Genomic DNA, 20,051 nt, shown 5'->3' with positions numbered 1-20,051 from the left:
ACTATGCAAAAATCAATCCAACCTTGTCTTAGCTATATTTACTGAGGTAGCACCACTACTTCATTGGGCAGAGAATTCCACAGATTCACCACTCTCTGGGAAAAGCAGCTCCTCCTCATCTCCATCCTAAATCTCCTCCCCTAAATCTTGAGGATGTCCTCCTAGTTCTTGTCTCACCTACCAATGGAAGCAACTTTCCTGCCTCAATCTGTTATCTCCTTATCTATTCCTTTAATGATTTTATATGTTTCTATAAGATCTCCTGTCATTCTTCTGAATTCCAGCAAGTACAGTGCCAGGCAACTCAATCTCTCCTCTTAGTCTAACCCCCTCATCTCTGGAATCAACCTGGTGAACCTCCTCTGCACCGCCTCCAAAGCCAGTATATCCTTCCTCAAGTAAGGAGACCAGAACTGCACACAGTACTCCAGGTGCAGCCTCACCAGTACCCTGTACAGTTACAGCATAACCTCCCTACTCTTAAATTCAATCCTTCTAGCAATGAAGGCCAACATTCCATTTGCCTTCTTGATAGCCTGCTGCATCTGCAAACCAACCTTTTGTGATTCATGCACAAGCACTCCCAAGTCCCTCTGCACAGCAGCATGGTGCAATTTTGTTCCATTTAAATAATAATCTGCCCTTTCATTTTTCCTTCCAAAGAGGATGACCTCACATTTACCAACATTGTACTCCATCTGCCAGACCCTTGTCCATTCACTTAACCTATTTATATCTGTCTGCAGACTCTCCGTATCTTCTGCACAATTTGCTTTTCCACTCAATTTAGTATCATCAGCAAACTTAGATATACTACACTCTGTCCCCTGTTCCAGATCATTAATGTATATCATGAACAGTTGTGGGCCCAGCACCGACCCCTGCGGCACATCGTTCACCATTGATTGCCAATTAGAGTAACACCCATGTATTCCAATTCTCTGCTTTCTATTAGTTAACCAATCCTCTATACATGCTAATACATCACCCCCAACTCTATGCATTCTTACCTTATGGATAAGTCTTTTATGTGGCACCTTATCAAACACCTTCTGGAAAGCCAAGTAAATAACATCCACCGGTTCCCCTCTATCGACTGCACTCATTATATCCTCAAAGAACTCCAGTAAGTTTGTCAAGTAGGACCTGCCTTTGCTGAATTCATGTTGTGTCAGTCTGATAGATCCATTACTTTCCAGATGCCTCAATATTTCTTCTTTAACAATACCTTCAAGCATTTTCCCAACTACAAATGTTAAACTAACTAACCTATAGTTACCTGCCTTTTGCCTACATCCATTTTTGAACACTGGCGTGACACTTGCTGTCTTCCAATCTGCTGGAGCCTGACCAGAGTCTAGAAAATTTTGGTAAATTATCACTAAAACCTTGACTATAACTTCTTCCATTTCCTTCAGTACCCTGGGATGCATTTTTTCAGGACCAGGGGACTTGGTTATCTATCTTTAGGCCCACAAGTTTGCTCAGCAGTAGCTCTTTAGTGACAGCTATTGTATGGAGGTCCTCGCCTCCCATTTCATCCATATCTTTCTTTGGCATGTTAGACGTGTCCTCCACCGTGAAGACCAACACAAAATAGTCACTCAAAGCCTCTGCCATTTCCTCATTACCCAATATCAATTCCCCCTTCTTGTCCTCCAAGGGACCTTATGTTCACTTTAACCACCCTTTTCAACTTTATATAATTATAAGATCTTTTACTATCCATTTTTATATTTTGTACTAGTTTATTTTCATAATCTATCTTCTCTTTTTTATTGCTCACTTTGTGGTACTTTGTTGCTATTTAAAGTTTTCCCAGTCTTCCATTTTCCCACTATTCTTGGCGACTTTGTATGCATGAGCATTTAGTTTGATGTCTTCTTTTATTTCCTTAGTTATCCAAGGCTGGCTCTCCCCACCCTTACTGTCCTTGCTTTTAACTGGAATATACTTCTGTTGAGCACCATGAAAAATCTCTTTGAAAGTCTTCAACTGTTTCTCAACCATCCCACCATATAGACTGTGCTCCCAGTCTACACTAGCCAAATCCTCCCTCATCCCATTGTAGTCTCTATTATACACTGGTTCAGGATTGAACTATTGCATCCTCAATTTGTATGAGAAACTCAATCATACAGTGATCACTCTTTCCAAGAGGATCCCTATCTACAAGATCACTAATTTTACCTGTCTCATTGCACAGGACCAGATCTAAGAAAGCATGTTCCCTTGTAGGTTCAGTAATAGGCTGTTTAAGAAAGACATCACAGATACATACTATGAAGTCCTCCTCAAGACTGCCTCGACCAACTTGATTCACCCAGTCTATGTGCAAGTTAAAGTCTTCCATGCAGTTTCATTCTTACATACCTTAGACATTTCTCTGTTCATTGCCTGTGACACTATAATGTTATTATTTGGTGGCCGATCGATAACTCCCACCAGTGTTTTTTTTTCCCTTTACTATTCCTAATCTCTCCCCAGATAGATTCAACATTCTGCTCCTTAGATCTTATATTGTCTCTCACTATCGCCCTGATCTCATCTTTAATTAAGAGCACTACCGCATCTCCCTTACCTTCCTGCCTATCCTTCTGTATTACCTGATATCCTGGGATATTTAATTCCCAATTCTCTTCACCCTACAATTATGTCCCTGTAATGGCCACTAATTCATACTCCTTTGTACTGGTTTGTGCCACAAGTTCACTGGCCTTATTTTGAATACTACGGGCATTCAAATAAAAATTCGTTACACTTGTGCTTTTAAAATCTTGTAATCCTTTACTCTTTTGCACTTGACTTTTCTTCCCTCCACACTTACTTTCCTCTTTTTTATCTTCTGCTTTTTCTTCATCCTTTCTCACGCTTTTCTTTTTACTTTATCCATACTCCTCAATCTGTTGAACCCACTTCCCTAATATTTAGTTTGAAGCCCTATCCATTGCCTTAGTTATGTGATTCACTAGGATCCAGGTCCCATCACAGTTCAGGTGGAGCCTGTCCCATTGGTACAGCTCCCTCCTTCCACAATACTGGTGCCAATTTACCATGAATTCAAACCCACTTCTCCCACACCAATCTTGAGCCATGCAGTTAACTCTTCTTGACCCTATGCTAATTTACACATGGCTCAGATAATAATCCAGAGATAACCACCTTCTTGGTTCTGCTTTTTAATTTAGAACCTAACTGCTCAAATCTCCTCAGCAGACCCTCTTTCCTCATTCTACCTATGTTGTTGGTACCCACATGGAACACAACAACTGGATCTTTCCCCTCCCACTGCAAATCAGATAAGATGTCCCAAAACCGGGCATTAGGCAGGCAAACACAGTGTTTGGGATGCTGTATCCTTGCAACAGGGAATTCTGTCTATTCCCCTGACTATACTATCCCCAATTAGCACTCCATTTCTCTTCTCTCCCCCCCTCCTGAATAGCTCCTGAACCATGGTGCCACAGTTAGGTTGCTCATCCTACCTACAGCCCCACGCTCATCCACACAGGGAGCAAGAATCTCAGACCTGTTGGACAAGCTCAAGGGCTGAGGCTCCTCCAGCAGTGTCTCTTGGATCCCACTACCTGTCTTATTCACAGTCATACCCTCTTGTCCCTGAGCACAGTACGAATTTGAGGCAGCTAATCAAATGGGTGTGACTACCTCCTGAAACAGAGAATCCAGGGTGACTCTCCTTCTCCCTGATGTGCCAGTGTTTGAAGCTCAGATTCCCAGGTCATCAACTTTGAGCCTGAGTTCCTCGAGCAGCCAACGCTTGCGCAGATGTGGTCACCAGGGAACCACAATGGGGACCACCAGCTCCCCACATCATGCAGCTGCAGTACATCACCTGATCCTGCATCATCCCTTTATTTAATTAGCTATAACTGAGTGACTTTTTATTCAACCACTACAAAGCCATACCTGGTACTTAACTGAGCCTCCTCGCTGAAGCCTCATGAGCCAAGGCCTCAAGTTCTCACTCCTACACTGCTCCATTCAGGAGAATGACCAGTCTTCTTTGATCCTGCTTTACTTTTACTTTCTGCTGCTAATGAATTATGAATCAATTGATCTGCTGCTAATACGCTGAGCCCCACGAAATGCTCCTTTTTTAAACTCTTCTCCCCAACCTGTGCAAAGCTCGGTCCTCTCTGCGAATCAATTGGTCTGCCACTAATGTGCCAAGCCCCGCAAAACGCTCCTTTTTTAAACTCTTCTCCCCAACCTTTGTGAAGCTCTCTCTCTCTCTCTCTCCCCCCTCTCTCTCCCCCTCTCTCTCCCCCTCTCTCCCCCCTCTCTCCCCCCTCTCTCCCCCCTCCTCTCCCCCCTCTCTCCCCCCTCTCCCCCCCTCTCCCCCCCTCTCCCCCCCCCTCTCCCCCCCCTCTCCCCCCCCTCTCCCCCCCCCTCTCCCCCCCCTCTCTCCCCCCTCTCTCCTCCCTCTCCCCCCCTCTCCCCCCTCTCCCCCCTCTCCCCCCCTCTCCCCCCCCCTCTCCCCCCCTCTCCCCCTCTCTCCCCCTCTCTCTCCCTCCCCCCCTCCCTCGCCTCTCTCTCTCCTCCAAATCAACTGCTTGACCGCTAATGCCACTATATTCACTTTATTTGTAACCTCGCAATTCTTTTAAGAGCTTGTCCAATCCCATTAGTCATGATTGATAGAATCTATTGCCACCCTCCCTTTCAGATGAAGCCTCCTCTAGGATGTTTACTTGATGCAGCGATCAATTTAATCTACAATAAAAAGAGGGGTTAGTGTTCAGGGTAGGCAGGTTCCACTAAATACTCTATCCATTCTTGTCAAGTGAGGCAGCAATTAATATGGGTTTATTGTTTAGAAATAACTTTGAGGAAGAGAAGTGTATGGGAGTTGATATGAATGCAAACATTTCCCCAAAATAAATAAAATTCATTTTGTTGTTTTTTTAATGTGATTTTCACATCTCTGCCTCCATCAAGGTTAAAATTAGCCACACAATTTTCCTCAAAAAAACTATATTGCCCATCCTCTTCCATTCATACCCATCCCTGTGTTCCCCACACAAATTAATTTTATACTTACTGGGGATTTGCAGATAACCTACAGGAGTAGAATGATGGGCCATCAAGAGAAACCTAGCTGACAGTTATTATGTGTGACTGAGATTCCAATTGTGAAGTGGCAAAGGTGAAATGTGTTGGCACACAGACAGGTGTCTGCTCAGTATGTAGAGAGATAAGGTGCCGGAACAGCTGACAGTCTCTGTTCGGCTGAGATATTGTTGTTCAGTGTGGTCAAATCAGCACAAATGATTGAGGAATTTCAAGTGAATGTCTGTTTTTTGCAAAGTGCATAATGCTGTGGCTGGCTTACAGAGCCTCAGGCCTAAAACTGGTCCAAGTTTCAAATGTTCTTAAGCCCACAGTGTGAATTCACACATGGGGCAGTTCACAGCATCATACGAATTTATGCATTGTATGTTATGTTAATATTTAATATATTGAAATATGATTTGGAGACAGAGCCATACTGATTGTTTATTTCAGGGTAATTACATATGTGCAGCAGTTTTCATGTTGACCTTTAACAATTGATGGACACAGGAGATGAAGGTTTTCGGCCCAAAACATTGTTATTACCTCCTCCCATAGATGCTGTCTGGCCTGCTGAGTTCTGCCAGCATGTTGTGTTTTTTTTTTTATTTTTTGATTGACACAGGAGAGTTTTTTATATTCGGGCACAGACTTTAAATGTGATGCCCCAATCTCAAGTTTTTCTTGACAATGAGAAACTGCCATTGTGAACTGTTCTAGTGGTGAAGATACTGCCACAGTGCTATTAGAGAAAAAGTTCCAGGATTTAGATCCAGTAATAATATTAAGGCATAGGTGATATATTCCAAAGTCACTGTGTGCCAAGAGGATTTGTGATGGATTCTTGTGTGGATGCTTCCCTGGTGTCATGGATTATTGATTACCTGACTGGCAGAACACAGTACGTGCACTTGCAACACTGTGTGTCAGACAGAGTGGTCAGCAGCACTGGAGCTCCACAGGGGACTGTCCTGTCTCCCTTTCTCTTCACCATCTACACCTCGGACTTCAACTACTGCATAGAGTCTTGCCATCTTCAGAAGTTTTCTGATGACTCTGCCATAGTTGGATGTATCAGCAAGGGAGATGAGGCGGAATACAGGGTTACAGTGGGAAACTTTGTCACATGGTGTGAGCAGAATCATCTGCAGCTTAATGTGAAAAAGACTAAGGAGCTGGTGGTGGACCTGAGGAGGGCTAAGGCACCGGTGACCCCTGTTTCCATCCAAGGGGTCAGTGTGGACATGGTGGAGGATTACAAATACCTGGGGATACGAATTGACAATAAACTGGACTGGTCAAAGAACACTGAGGCTGTCTACAAGAGGGGTCAGAGCCGTCTCTACTTCCTGAGGAGACTGAGGTCTTTTAACATCTGCCGGACGATGCTGAGGATGTTCTACGAGTCTGTGGTGGCCAGTGCTATCATGTTTGCTGTTGTGTGCTGGGGCAGTAGGCTGAGGGTAGCAGACTCCAACAGAATCAACAAACTCATACGTAAGGCCAGTGATGTTGTGGGGGTGGAACTGGACTCTCTGACGGTGGTGTCTGAAAAGAGGATGCTGTCCAAGTTGCATGCCATCTTGGACAATGACTCCCATCCACTCCATAACATACTGGTTTAAACGCAGAAGTATGTTCAGCCAGAGACTCGTTCCACCGAGATGCAACACTGAGCATCATAGGAAGTCATTCCTATCTGTGGCCATCAAACTTTGCAACTCCTCCCTCGGAGTGTCAGACACCCTGAGCCAATAGGCTGGTCCTGGACTAATTTCCACTTGGCATGATTTACTTATTATTATTTAATTATTTATGGTTTTACATTGCTATATTTCTACACTATTCTTGGTTGGTGTGACTGTAACGAAACCCAATTTCCCTCGGGATCATTAAAGTATGTCTGTCTGTCTGTCTTAATTGTGATTGCGGTTGTAGGCTTTGTACCTACTATTGAATAAACTTTGGTTACTTGTTGCAGTGCAGTTTGACACTAAGTTACCAGAGAGTTGATGAATCTGTGTTTATCTAAGCAGGTTGACAGTAGTCCATTACAGTCCTAATAGCGTCTTTGTGATAGAAATGTTTAGAAATTATCAAGGTACTCGCAACATCACACTTGCTATTGTTCATCCATTTACAAAGCATGTAAGAACTATAATGGAATACTCACATTACCTAAGTTTCTGATCAAGGGAGACCCCAGTGTATGGATGGTGGCTGATTCCAAAATGGTGGCACCACCTAGTTGCAAGATAGTTAATTTACCATCTCAAGAAGTAGTGGTGGCCTGGATTTTTTTGTGGTATAAAAGCTTCACTATATTTGTGAGCCAGTTTCTTACTGGGTGTAGGCCAAGCCCTGCTTCAGTACATGAAAAACTGCAAATGGAACAGTAAATTATGCAGCCACTTCCTCATTTGAGTTTTTGATGAAGCATCTCAAGGTGGTTGGCCCTTGCAGTAAGGGCATCTTGCAGTAGCCCCTGAGCAGTATCTTTGTGTCCTCTCTAGCCACAGGCAAGGCCCCAGAGGATTGGTGAGTGACTAATATTGCAGCTCTGTTTAAGAAGGGAATAAGAGAAAATCCTGAGAACTATAGAAGGTGAGTCTCCCATTAGTTGTAGGGAAATTGCTGGAGAAAATTCTTAGGGAGAGGATGTATGAGCATTTGGAAACCCGTGGCCTAAAAAGGGAAATCCAGCGTGACTTTGTGTTTGGCAAGTCATTCCTTACTAGTTTGCTTTGAGTTTTTTGACAAGGTGATGAGAGAGATTGACTGAGGATGTTGTCTACGTTGATCTTAATAAGCTGCTTGACAAAGTCCCTCATGGGAGGGTGATCCAGAAGGTTAAGATGTATGGGGTTCGCAGTGAACTTGCTGTTTGGATTCAGAACAGGCTTGCACATAGAAGACATATAGTGGTTGAACGGACTTAGTCAAGCTGCAGATCTGGAGATCTGTAATTAGTGGAGTTCCGCAGGGATCTGTGCCCGGACCCTGCTGTTTGTAGTGTGCATAAGGACCTAAGTCAGGGGTGTCAAACTCATTTTAGGTCATGGGCCGGATTGAGCAAAATGCAGCTTCATGCGGGCCGGATCAGTCGGACGCGTGCGAACGCAGCTTTCGTTGCCTCCCTTTTTTCAGCCTGCTCTCATGTGTCTCAGTCTCTGCTATAACTACAAAGTGTTTCACTTTACAAATTCCGTTTCTTATGAAGAAAACTGCCGAGCAAGACTGCCGAATAAACACTAAAAACCCTGAAAACCTGGTACCTGAATAAACTCAGCATTAGCCATATCATATGCCATAGGCGCTTCGATTACTGGGGCCAGCTTTAATAGTAATTAGATATTATCTCGTGAGCCAAAGATAATTCCACCGTGGGCCGGATTTAGCCCACGGGCCTTGAGTTTGACATATATGATAAGTGAAAATGCTGTATAGATGTGTCAGTTAGTAAATCTGCAGATGATACCAAGATTGGTGGAGTTGTGGATAGTGTAGAAGACTGGCAAAGAATACAGCACAATATCAGTTTCGAATATGGGCTGAGAAATGGCAGATAGAGTTTAATCCAGATAAATGTGAGGTGTTGCACCACAGTAGGGCAATGCAAGGAGACAGTATACATTTAAGAGCAAGATCCTTAATAATGTTGCTGAGCAGAGAGATCATAGGATGCAAGTTCATACTTCCTTGAAAGTAGCTACACAGGTCATTAAGGTTGTTAAGAAGTCTTATGGGATGTTTGCTTTTATTAGTTGAAGCATTGAGTTCAAAAGTCAGGAGGTTATGTTACAACTTTATAAAACTGTTTAGGCTATATCTAGAGTATTACATACATTTCTGGTCACCACTATAGGAAGGATGTTGAGGCTTTGGAGAGAGTGCAGAAGAGGTTCACCAGGATTCTGCCTGGTCTAGAGGGCATATGCTATCATGAGAGGCTGGATAAACTTGGGTTGTTTCCTCTAGAGTGTCAGAGACTGAGTGGAGATCAGATAGAGGTTTACAAGACTATTAGAGGCATAGGTAGAGTGGGCAGAGAGTATCTATTTCACAGGGTTGAAGTGCCTAATACCACGGGGCATTCATTCAAGGTGAGAGGGAGTAGGTTCAAGAAGGATGTGAAGGGTAGGTGGGTAGATTTTTTACTCAGAGAGTGGTGGATGCCTGGAATGCACTGCCTGGTGTGATAGTAGATGCAAATGCATGAGAGGCTTTTAAAGGACATTTGGATAGGTACATGGATGCAAGGAAGGTGCAGGGATATGGACATTGTGTAGGTAGGAGGGTTAGTGCTTTGGTGTTTTTGACTTGCTTTTTCACTTGTTCAGCACAACATTGCAGGCCAAGTGGCCTGTTCCTGTAGTGTACTGTTCTATATTCTATGTAATAAGGTCCTGGATCTAAATTGCCTGGGCCTGATCAAACAACCATGTACCATTAAAGAGGTATTGCTCCATTCAGTGGAACATTTTCCACTTGATTTCCATTGTCTGTAATTTTGACTAGGGCCTTTAATACACCGCCTGAACTGCCATCCCTCTCTTACATTAAGTTCTTTTGCCCACTCATGTCCGTAATAGAAGGCAGAAACTGAGATGTCATGTCAGTCATGTAATTAGGAGAGAGTATCCTGATAACCATGGCGATGCTGAGACCGTCTATGAGAATTTACATAACTTAACTGATGGTTGGGAGCAGCATGTTAGTCATAAATGGATTTGATTGGATTTGCCTGGATGGAGTACTGTGAGCAGTTTTAGGTCACAAAAGCTTAGAAAATTTGTGCTGGCATTGGAGACAGTCAAGAGGAGGTTCGTGAAATTGATCCTGAGAATTAAAGGATTCATGAATGAGGAATGTTTGATGGCTCTGTGCCTGTACTTACTGGAAGTTGGAAGAATGAGGGGGTATTTCATTGAAGCCTATTAAATGTTTAAAAGCCTGGATGGAGTGATGTGGAGAGAATAGTGAGGGAGTCCAGGACCAGTGGACACAGCCTCAGAATAGAAGGATTTCCCTTTAAAACAGAAATGAGGAGGAATTTCATAAGCTAGAGGACAGCGAATCTGTGAAATTAATGCCCATGGATGGATGTGGAGGCCAAATCATTGGGTATATTTAAAGCAAAAGCTGATAGTTTCTTGATTTGTAAGGGTGTCGAAAACTATTGGGAGAAGGCAAGAGAATGGGGTTGAGAGGGATAATATACTCAGTGGCCACTTTATTAGGTATATCAGTTACCAAATAAAATGGCCACTGAATGTGTGTTCATTGTCTTCTGCTGGTGTGGTCAATCCACTTCAAGGTTCAATGTGCTTTATGTTCAGAGGTGCTCTTCTGCACACCACTATTGTAATGTGTGGTTATTTGACTTACTGCCCCTTTCCAGTTGGCTTGAACCTGTCTGACATTCCACCCCTGACCTTTCTCATAAACAAAGCATTTTTGACACACAACTGTTGCTTACTGGATGTTCTTCATTTTTTGCACCATTCTCTAAACTCTAGAGACTGTTGTGTGTGAAAATCCCAGGAGTTCAGCAGTATCTAAGATACTGAAACCACCCCTGGCACCAACAATCATTCCGGTGTCAAAGTCACTTAGATCACATTTCTTCCCCATGCTGGTGTTAGGTCTGAATCTGAAAAACAACCAACTCTCTTGACCATATTTGCCTGCCTTTATACATTGAGTTGCTGCCACATGATTGGCTGATTAGAGATCTGCATTAGCAAGCAGCTGTACTGGTACACCTGCTGAAGTGTAAATCAGTCATGATGGAATGTTAGAGCAGGTGTGATGGGCCAAGTGGCCGAATTCTGCTATTATGTCTTAGGGTCTTCTAGCCTTTTGTTGTTAGGAAGGAAACACCTGCACAATTTTCTAGTTCGTCAAACAAGACCCCAGGGTCTAGCTGAATAAAAACAGGCTGGGTAGATGTTTAGTAAGTTCAGGAACATTACAGTTGCAATACTGCGATGAGGATGTTGGTAAGTCTCATAAGTTTTGCTGCTATATTCATTCCTTAATTGTTTAAATTGCATAAGCTGAAAACTGAGTACCCAGTAGGAAAAAAAAGATTATACCCGTGGTATTTCTGATTAAAATGCTTCATTTCCTTTCGTGGTCTGTGATTACTCATCAGAGACGTCAGAGTCATTCATACGACTGTCTCCTCCTATAAATTGCTTATTATTCACAACTAGATGGGGGCAGAAATATTTCTGATCTTTTTGGTTGTGAGCGTTTATGTACTGTAGCATGCTTCTTCCTCTTACTGATTAGTTCTGTGTTGCAGCATCTCCATGTTCACAGCATGTGTTATGCTCTTCTATACCTGCTTCTTGAGCCAAATTCGATCACTAACAGTAATGGTAGAGTAAGGAGTATAATATACCATGCTATGCACTTACACATTGTGGTGGAGTACAATTTTACTTCAACGATGATTAATGTCACCTCAGCCTCGTTATGAATATCAATATCTGAGCTGCTAAGTTCCCTCTGAGTGTGTTGGTGAGAATTCAGCCTGGTATGGAAACAGTAGTGCCTTTGAATGGACAATCCTACACAAAGTAGTGGACACTGCCCAAATCACAAACGAGATTAAATCTGCAGATACCGGAAATCCAAGCAACACACATAAGATGCTGGAGGGAACTCAGCAGGCCAGGCAGCATCTATGCAAAAGTGTAAACAGTCGATGCTTCAGGCCAAGACCCTTCAAGGACCTACTGAGTTCCTCCACCATTTTGTGTGTATTGCTTGGACAGGTCCAATCTATCACGAGTAAAACTACCCAAAACTGAGCACATCTACTCGGGGCATTGTGGCAAGAAAGCAGCATGCATCATCAAGGACTCACCACCACCTAGGGCATGCTTTCTTACTGCTGCCATCAGAATGAAAGTACAGGAGCTTCAGTTCTCACACCACCAGGTTCAAGAACAGTTATTACCCCTCAACCATCAGGCTCTTGAACCAGAGGGAATAATTTCACTCTCCCCATCACTAAAATGTTCCCACATCTCTGGACTCGCTTTCAAGGACTCTTCATCTCATGTTCTAGATATTTATTGCTTATTTATTTATAATGATTATTTCTTTCTTCTTCTATTTGCAGTTTGTTGCCTTCTGCACACTGGATTAAGTTCCCTAGTTGGAGCAGTCTTTCATTGATTCTATTATGGTTATTATTCTATTATGGATTTATTAAATATGCCTGCAAGAAAATGAATCTCCAGATTGAATATGGTGACATACATGTACTTAGATAATGAGTTTACGTTGAACTTTGAACCTAAAGCCCAAGGAGACTCTTGCCAGCTCCTCCCCGATATGATTAATTAATTCAGTCTTTCTGAGAAATGTGTTTTGAAGCAATGATTATTTCTTCCAAATTGAAATTTTGACAAGCCATGGCCAAATGCATGAGCTTGAAGACCCAAGAAGTTAAAATTTAAATTCAGTCTTTTTCTGATCTCCTGGGGTTCTTAAAAATAATCCATCTTAATAGGAAGAACATTTGTTTACAGGTTACGTTCAACTTCTGCTAAAGTGAGATTGCAACCAAAGCTCCAATTTTAATTCCCAGCCACTGATAAGAATGTTACGGATTTGACAGTATGCTAGTCACCCTTAACACATCACATTTGTGCCCTGTGCCATCTGAATAAGCATACATTTAATACTGTTCAAGTCCTGTGACAACTTTATTGAGATCCAAAGTTGACTGTCCTAGGATTATTATTCCTATAAATAAATATGGGAAAATTCATAAATTTAAATAATTCACTGTGAAATCATATAAATAGGCTTTGATTTCTTTCTTAATTTTATGTACTTTTTATATATTTTTTGAATTTAGATTCAATTAAGAGATACAGTATACATATCATATACCATATGACATTTTTGAGTTTTATGCATAACTGTGAACACTTTGTATAAGCCTTAAGACTGAAATTTCTCTGAATATAAATCCAGTGACTGCCAGGAATAGTGGTGGAAGGAGATCTGATATGGTGTTTAGAAGGCTGTTACATGGAGGCTTAAACATGCAGGGAGTGGAGGGATATGGATCATGAAAGAATTTAATATAATTCAGCATCATGTTTGCCACAGACATCAAGGCTGAGAGGCCTATTCCTGTGTTATACTATTCTATATTCTAAAACAAAAAAAATTGTTCTTTCAAGCAAAATGCAAACTGTCAACGATAATTCAAAATTGTTCTTGATATTAAAAAGCCCTGAAAATATGAAACTTCCTTTCATACGGTGCATTCAATTTTTATTGTCAAGTTTAACCATAATTACTGCTACAAAACATTTTGTGTGTGTGTGTGTGGGTGTATGGGGACTGCATGTCCCTCAGAAATACTTAAATATGCAAATGATTTCAGAAAGAAAATATTTTAAGGTTCATGTATTGGTTTATGCAGCTTCAAACATCCTTCCATGCATATGTTCCAAGCCTTATGTTATGCTCCAAAAATAATAAAAGGTCTAGTTCAAAATTATGCTTTAGACTGTATGTAAAAAAAAAAAATCCTGTATGCAAGAATAAATTGTTCAACTCATTTGATAACATCATCATTGCTTGGTGCCTGGGGTCTCCTTGAACTACCATAGATGTCGGATTATAAGCCGCTACTTTTTTCCCACATTTTGAACAGCTTTGAACACTGCGGCCTTTACTACGGTGCGGCTAATGCATGATTTTTTTTCATGCCGCCAAAAACATTTTGCCTCGTAACAGTAGACCAATAAAATTGATGAGTAGTTCACAGAGGTCCAATGAAATTGTACGATAAATCAAGCGCACTTTCACAATTAAATTATTGTAAATCAGTCATTTGTACTCACCCTCATCAACATGGAAAACACTCGAAGAAAAGCATTGTGCTGCCTTTATGGCAGTTATTTAGTTTATAATATTTTCGCTTAGTAATTCATTTGTTAGTTAAAGTTAGAACTGTTTTAACTATATTTGTTTTCTGTACTACATCCCGGGATGCTATGACGTCACACCCGGTTTTGCCGCGTCTTGTGGGAAAATGCCGGTTTGCGATAAACGGGAAGGCGGGGGGCGAGCGGCGGAGCGGCGGAGCCAAAACGCTGCTTTTAAGTTAAAGGCGATCAATAACTTTTCCTGGTAGGCTGCAGTATATATATTTTTTACCAGTCGTTAGGAGATATTGGAATGTTGTTCAGTAAAAAAGTATACGCAACGTATATTTAAAAGTAGCCGCGTTACAGGCACGGTTCGAAAAAAAGCATTTGCAATATGTATTTGTTTATGTTACTATATGGATTTAATTAAAAGTTAAAAAATCCTCACGTGTAATATCTTTCTGTGTAAATATCTCATATTACAACGTGGGACACCTGCGGCCGAAAATCCGGTGCGGCCGAAAATCCGGTGCGGCCTGTACAAGTACAAAATTGATTTTATTTCTAAAATTAGAGCCAGCGGCTTTTAATCAGGTGCGCTCTGTAGTGCGAAATCTACGGTAATTCCTCATCACATTTGACACCAAGAAGTGGGAAAGCCATACCTCTGAGATTGGTGGTCATAGTCTGCACTTTGCTCCAGGAACAGTGGTGAAAGCGGTAGGCTCACTGCTGGCAGTATATTCTAGACTATTCACCCAAAGTGCTGGAGGAACTCAGCAGGCCAGGCAGCATCTATGGAAAAGAGTACAGTCGGCGTTTCGGGCCAAGACCCTTCGGTAGGACTGGATTGCTAAGTTCCTCCAGCATTTTATGTGTGTTGCTTGGTTTTCCAGCATCTGCAGATTTTCTCTTGTTTGTATATTCTAGGCTGCTAACTTAAGATGCAACTTCCTACTTTAAAGAGGATAAGAACCATTTGAGATTTATAACCCCTTCCATAGGCTCTAGTGGTCCCACAGGAATTTTCTGATGTACTGAACCAATGAAAAATGGTGTTGAATATTTTGATGAGTGTGAATGACAATTTTATAACTACCTAGTTTGATTATAGTGATCTGTAATGGCCGGCATGGAAAATTTCAGTTGGGTTCCTTCTTAAATTTTAAAGGGGTTAAACATCACTGCAGTAAATCAATTCATTTTTTTTTTATTTCTTCCAGAAGAGAGCTCGGAAGATGAAATGCTGCTTCCTTCTAGCCACTTTAGTTATTTTGGCAGTCGTCATTATCATTATTGTGGCAACAGTAAAGCATTGAACTTCTGGCATTATACCTACAGGTAACACCCTTGTTCTTATTTAATGATGGAATCACTCAAATGCAATGGTTGATCAAAAGTTCAGCTAAAATTTATGATGTTCATTTAAGTTTTTGGCTAGAAATTCATTCTCTGTCTGTTGTGCTAAATGTGCATTATAATGGTATGAAATCAGATTCCTCTGACCTCAATGGGATTATATTACTATGCAATGCCTTTAATCTATTGCAAGGGACTGAAGTTAAATTTAACCTCCCCTTGATATGTAATTTATTATAATAAAGGGTCACTGAACCTTTTGAGATTAAGCTTTCCATTTGTAATCTGTGTTATGTTATTGTGCAATGAGGGGATATGGGAAGAGATCTTTTCTATAGAATGTCATAGTTGCTAGTGCGAAGTTCAGGAACTACACTTGACCAAAACCTGAAGAAGACCTTCCGTTTTTTGTTTTGTATCTACTGTGTAAAGTCATATCATAACAATATCAATCAGATCAAGCTTAGATAAGTAAGCTACAATGATATGCATAAAACTGATTTTAAAAAAAACTGTTGTTCTTATACTCCATGTAATATTGTAGATTTTATTCCTTGTCATCTAACTGCCAAGGTGTCATTGGAAATCACACTTCACTGTTTTCATGAATAGGTTCACCCTTCCAACTTTAAGTAGACAAATAAATAGCATAAGATAGAAAAATTAAAGTAGTCAGTTATTCAGTCGATTGGAAGACTTGAAATTAAGTAGTCCCAAAAAGCTTGTTCAGCAATTCAATCAGAGCATAGTTGATATACCTGAAATGTGTTTTCTCCTTATCCCCTGATATACTTAACCAATCAGAATCCGGCAAAGTCAAAGTTGAAAATCCTTTCAAGGTGATTAGCATTGTGGAAGACAAGAGTTCCAAATTTTCACTGTCCTCTACTGGTAGCTATTTATTGCTAACTTTGAGATTAAAACATCTTACTTTGACTGTAATATTACACCCAATAGACAAATACAATGCACAAATTTCAATAAGGCAGCTGTGATTCTGTGTGAAGGAGATTGGAAGTCTAGCAGCTTAAGGGAATGATACTAAATATAATTGAAAAGAGCCAAAAAAATAAGCCGTGTAATTTGCAAATGGGGCATCTGAAATAATGTATACTATTTTATTTATTTTCATTGCATTTTTACCTAATGTATACAAGGACTTTCTTAAGCAAGAAATGTCAACAAGAGGCATGTAAAATAATAGAAATGCAATCTCAATATTAAGTAGCATCAAATACAAGAGAAAATGTAAGTACTGCATAGGGCAAAACATGCTGGGATTTAAAGTCATAGAGTTACAGTTTGTAGCACAGAAGCAGTTGCCTACCATATCTATGCTAATGCCTTTGCCAATTCCATCTGCCCACGTCCTTCCTTTCCTTGCCTAGTTGTAGCTGTCTGAATGTCTCTCACAAGTTGTTATAACTGACTCAAGTGCTCTTCTGGCTGTGCAGAATCTTACCCCTCTGATTTCTTACTCTCACATAAAACCTATGTTCTTGTCTTTTTGATGTCCCTACCGTGAGCAAAAGATTCGGTCTTTCTACTCAATTCATGCCTCTTAGAATTTAATATTCTTCTATTAGGTGAACCTCTCAGCCTCCTTTGATTGAAGGAAACACAGCCTATCCAAACCCTCTACACAACTAATGTCCTCCAATTCAGGCAACATGCTGGTGAATCTTCTCTAAACTCACTCCATCTCAGCCACATAATCCCTGTAGTGTAAAAACCAGAACTGCATGAAGTGCAGCCAGCCTATATTTTGTAAAGTTGCAGCATAACCTCCCAACTTTTATATACTTTGCCATGATTTGTGAAAACAAACTTGCCATAACTTATCGTCACCACTCTATCTACCTGTGTTGCCACTTTCAAAGGACTATGGATTTAAACCCCAAGGTCCTTCCATTCATCAATATTCCTTAGCGCCCTACCATTTAGGAAGCTAAGGAATATTGATGCCACATTGACACCAAGGCCAACAAGGCTCACCAACACTTTTACTTCCTCGAGAGGCTAAAGCAGTTTGGCATATCCCTGTCAATCCTTACCAAGTTTTATCCATGCACTGTAGAAGATATCCTGCCTGGATGTGTAACAGTTTGGTATGGCAGCTGTTCTGCATGTGATGGCAGGAAACTACAGAGAGCTATGTACTTAGCTCAGTCCATCAGAGGAACCAGTCCCCCTTCCATGTCCACATCTCAGATCCTCAGTAAAGCAGCCAGCATAATCACAGATCACACCCATGCTCCTCTCTTACATTGGGCAGAAGAACAAAAGCCTGAAAGCACATACCACCAGGATCAAAGACAGCTTCTGTCCCACAGTTATTAGACAATAAATTGTTCCCTAGTACAATAAGATGTACTCTTGACCTCACAATCTACCTTGTTTTCATCTTACAGCTAATTGTTTACATGCGCTGCACTTTTCTCTGTGGCTGTTACACTTCATTCTGCATTGTGATTGTTTTACCTTGTTCTGCCTTAATGCACTGTGCAATGATTTGATCTGAATGAATAGCATGCAAGACAAGCTTTTCACCGTACCTTAGTACAGTGGTCCCCAACCACCGGGCTGCAGACCGGTACCGGGCCACAAAGCATGTGCTACCAGGCTACGAGTAAACGATATGATTTGCCGATATGAAACGATATGAGTCAGCTGCACCTTTCCTCATTCCCTGTCACGCCCACTGTTGAACTTGAACGCAAGCAAGGTCATCAGTCAATCATTAACCTAAAACTACACAATGAGTGAAAAGCAAACGTCGCTTGAGTGTTCCTTTGGAAGAGGTGGTAGGGATATAAAAGGCCTAACGACAATGATAACGCAAAGATAGCTGAGGCCGAGACTGCAAAACAAAAGAAAGTTTCCTTCAATAGAAAATACGACGAGTCGTACATAAAATATAGCTTTAATGCGACTGGTGACTTGCACACTCCAATCCCGCTGTGTGTGATATGTGGAGACAAGCCATCTAATGAGGCAATGAAGCCCTCAAAACTGCTTCAGCATCTTGAGTCCAAGCACCCTGCACTGAAAGACAAACCCGTTGAGTTTTTTGAGCGGAAAAAACGTGAGCAAGTGGGAAAGAAGCAAGTGCTGAGAGCCACCACCTCCACAAATGCTGCTGCTCTGAGAGCGTCGTACTTAGTGGCTAGCCGTATTGCTAAGGCTAAGAAACCTTTCACTGTTGGTGAAGAATTGATTCTGCCTGCTGAAGGACATGTGCTGTGAACTGTTGGGAGAAGCTGCATCTAACAAGATGACACAGGCTTCTCTTTCAGCTACCACAGTTTTAAGGAGAATCGATGATATAGTGGAAGACATCGAAGCACAGCTGTTGGAATGGCTTAACGAGTCACCATATGACGAGGAGTGGATAGTAAAACTCGCTTATCTGTGTGACATCTTCAACCTGCTCAATGAACTCAATTAGTCACTTCAGGGAAGAATGACAAACTGGAACTGTGAGGACAGCGAGTGGACAGTGGCATATTTGACATGTTCCCAACAACATTAGCTGGAATTTTGGGAGAGACTGAGGCTGCACCTTCCTTCTCTCAGCTGGTGCGCGATCACCTATCTTCGCTATCGACAGAATTCGAGCGTTACTTCCCAACAGCAAATGAACCAGGACGTGCAAAGGAATGGGTCCATGACCCATTTGTGGATGTCCCCAGTGAATCATCCATGTCAGCGCGAGAAGAAGATCAACTCCTCGAGCTTGCAGATGACGGTGGGCTGAAAAGTATGTTTGACGTAACATCTCTGCCGACATTCTGGATCAAAGTCAAGGCTGAATATCCTGAGATAGCCATGAAAGCACTGAAAATATTGCTTCCATTTCCAACATCATATCTCTGCAAAGCAGGGTTTTCTGCAATGAATGCAACGAAAACTAAGTTGCGGAATAGACTGGACATGAGGAACCCCCTTTGAGTATCACTGTCTCCCATCACCCCTTGATGTGACCGTCTTGTTGCAGGGAAACAAGCCCAGGGCTCCCAGTGATTCAGCAATATTGGTGTGTTGCAATGTTCATACGAGGAAAATATGCGCTGTGTGTTTACTATCCAAACGTTACCTACGTTACGATGCTATTGACTTATAAGTGATGTATAATTGACTATACTATATTCATGCGAGGAAAAATTCACGCTGTGTGTTTAATATTAAATTTGTTAGATAAACCCTTTAGAAATAAAATTGAGTGCATTAGCCACTTGTAAGTGACTTATAGTTGATTTATCACCTATATTCCTGTCGTGATTAACAACCCCCCCCCCCCCCACCGTCGGCCAGTCCGCAAGAATATTGTCAATATTAAACTGGTCTGCAGTGCAAAAAAGTTGGGGACTCATGCCTTAGTATATGTGACAATAATAAACCAATTCCAATTTCAGTGCTATTTATTGTGTATATCCTATTCCTGTTTTGCTTCCCCAAATGCATCACCTTGCATTTGTCCATCTGCCAATGATACACAAAACTTTCCATCTGATCTATATCCTGCTGTTACCCTGGGCAAACTTCTTCCCTATCCACAACACCATCAACTTCTGTGGCATCTTCAAATTTACTGATCATACCTTCTACATTTACATACAAGTCATTAATAAGTATCAAAAACAACATGCACCAATCCCTGCAGCCTTCAGGACTGTCCCTCAAGAGGCCCACTCAAACCATGGCCATGTATTT

General features: G+C 41.5%; 1 protein-coding gene across 2 annotated transcripts in view; it reads left to right on the top strand.

Moving 5' to 3' along the window:
- The window catches only part of tsnare1 (T-SNARE Domain Containing 1), a 1,022,909-nt gene that overhangs the window by 835,662 nt on the left and 167,196 nt on the right, over nt 1-20,051 (top strand). For both annotated transcript variants that reach the window (XM_073048100.1, XM_073048091.1), the window contains exon 11: nt 15,203-15,320. In XM_073048100.1, the coding sequence (XP_072904201.1) occupies nt 15,203-15,298 (96 nt within the window). In that variant the 3' untranslated portion in view covers nt 15,299-15,320. The remainder of the gene's footprint in view (nt 1-15,202; nt 15,321-20,051) is intronic.

This window comes from Hemitrygon akajei, chromosome 1 (genome assembly GCF_048418815.1).
Source record: "Hemitrygon akajei chromosome 1, sHemAka1.3, whole genome shotgun sequence".
NCBI lineage: Eukaryota > Metazoa > Chordata > Chondrichthyes > Myliobatiformes > Dasyatidae > Hemitrygon > Hemitrygon akajei.
This window is presented reverse-complemented; position numbering and strand designations above follow the sequence as displayed.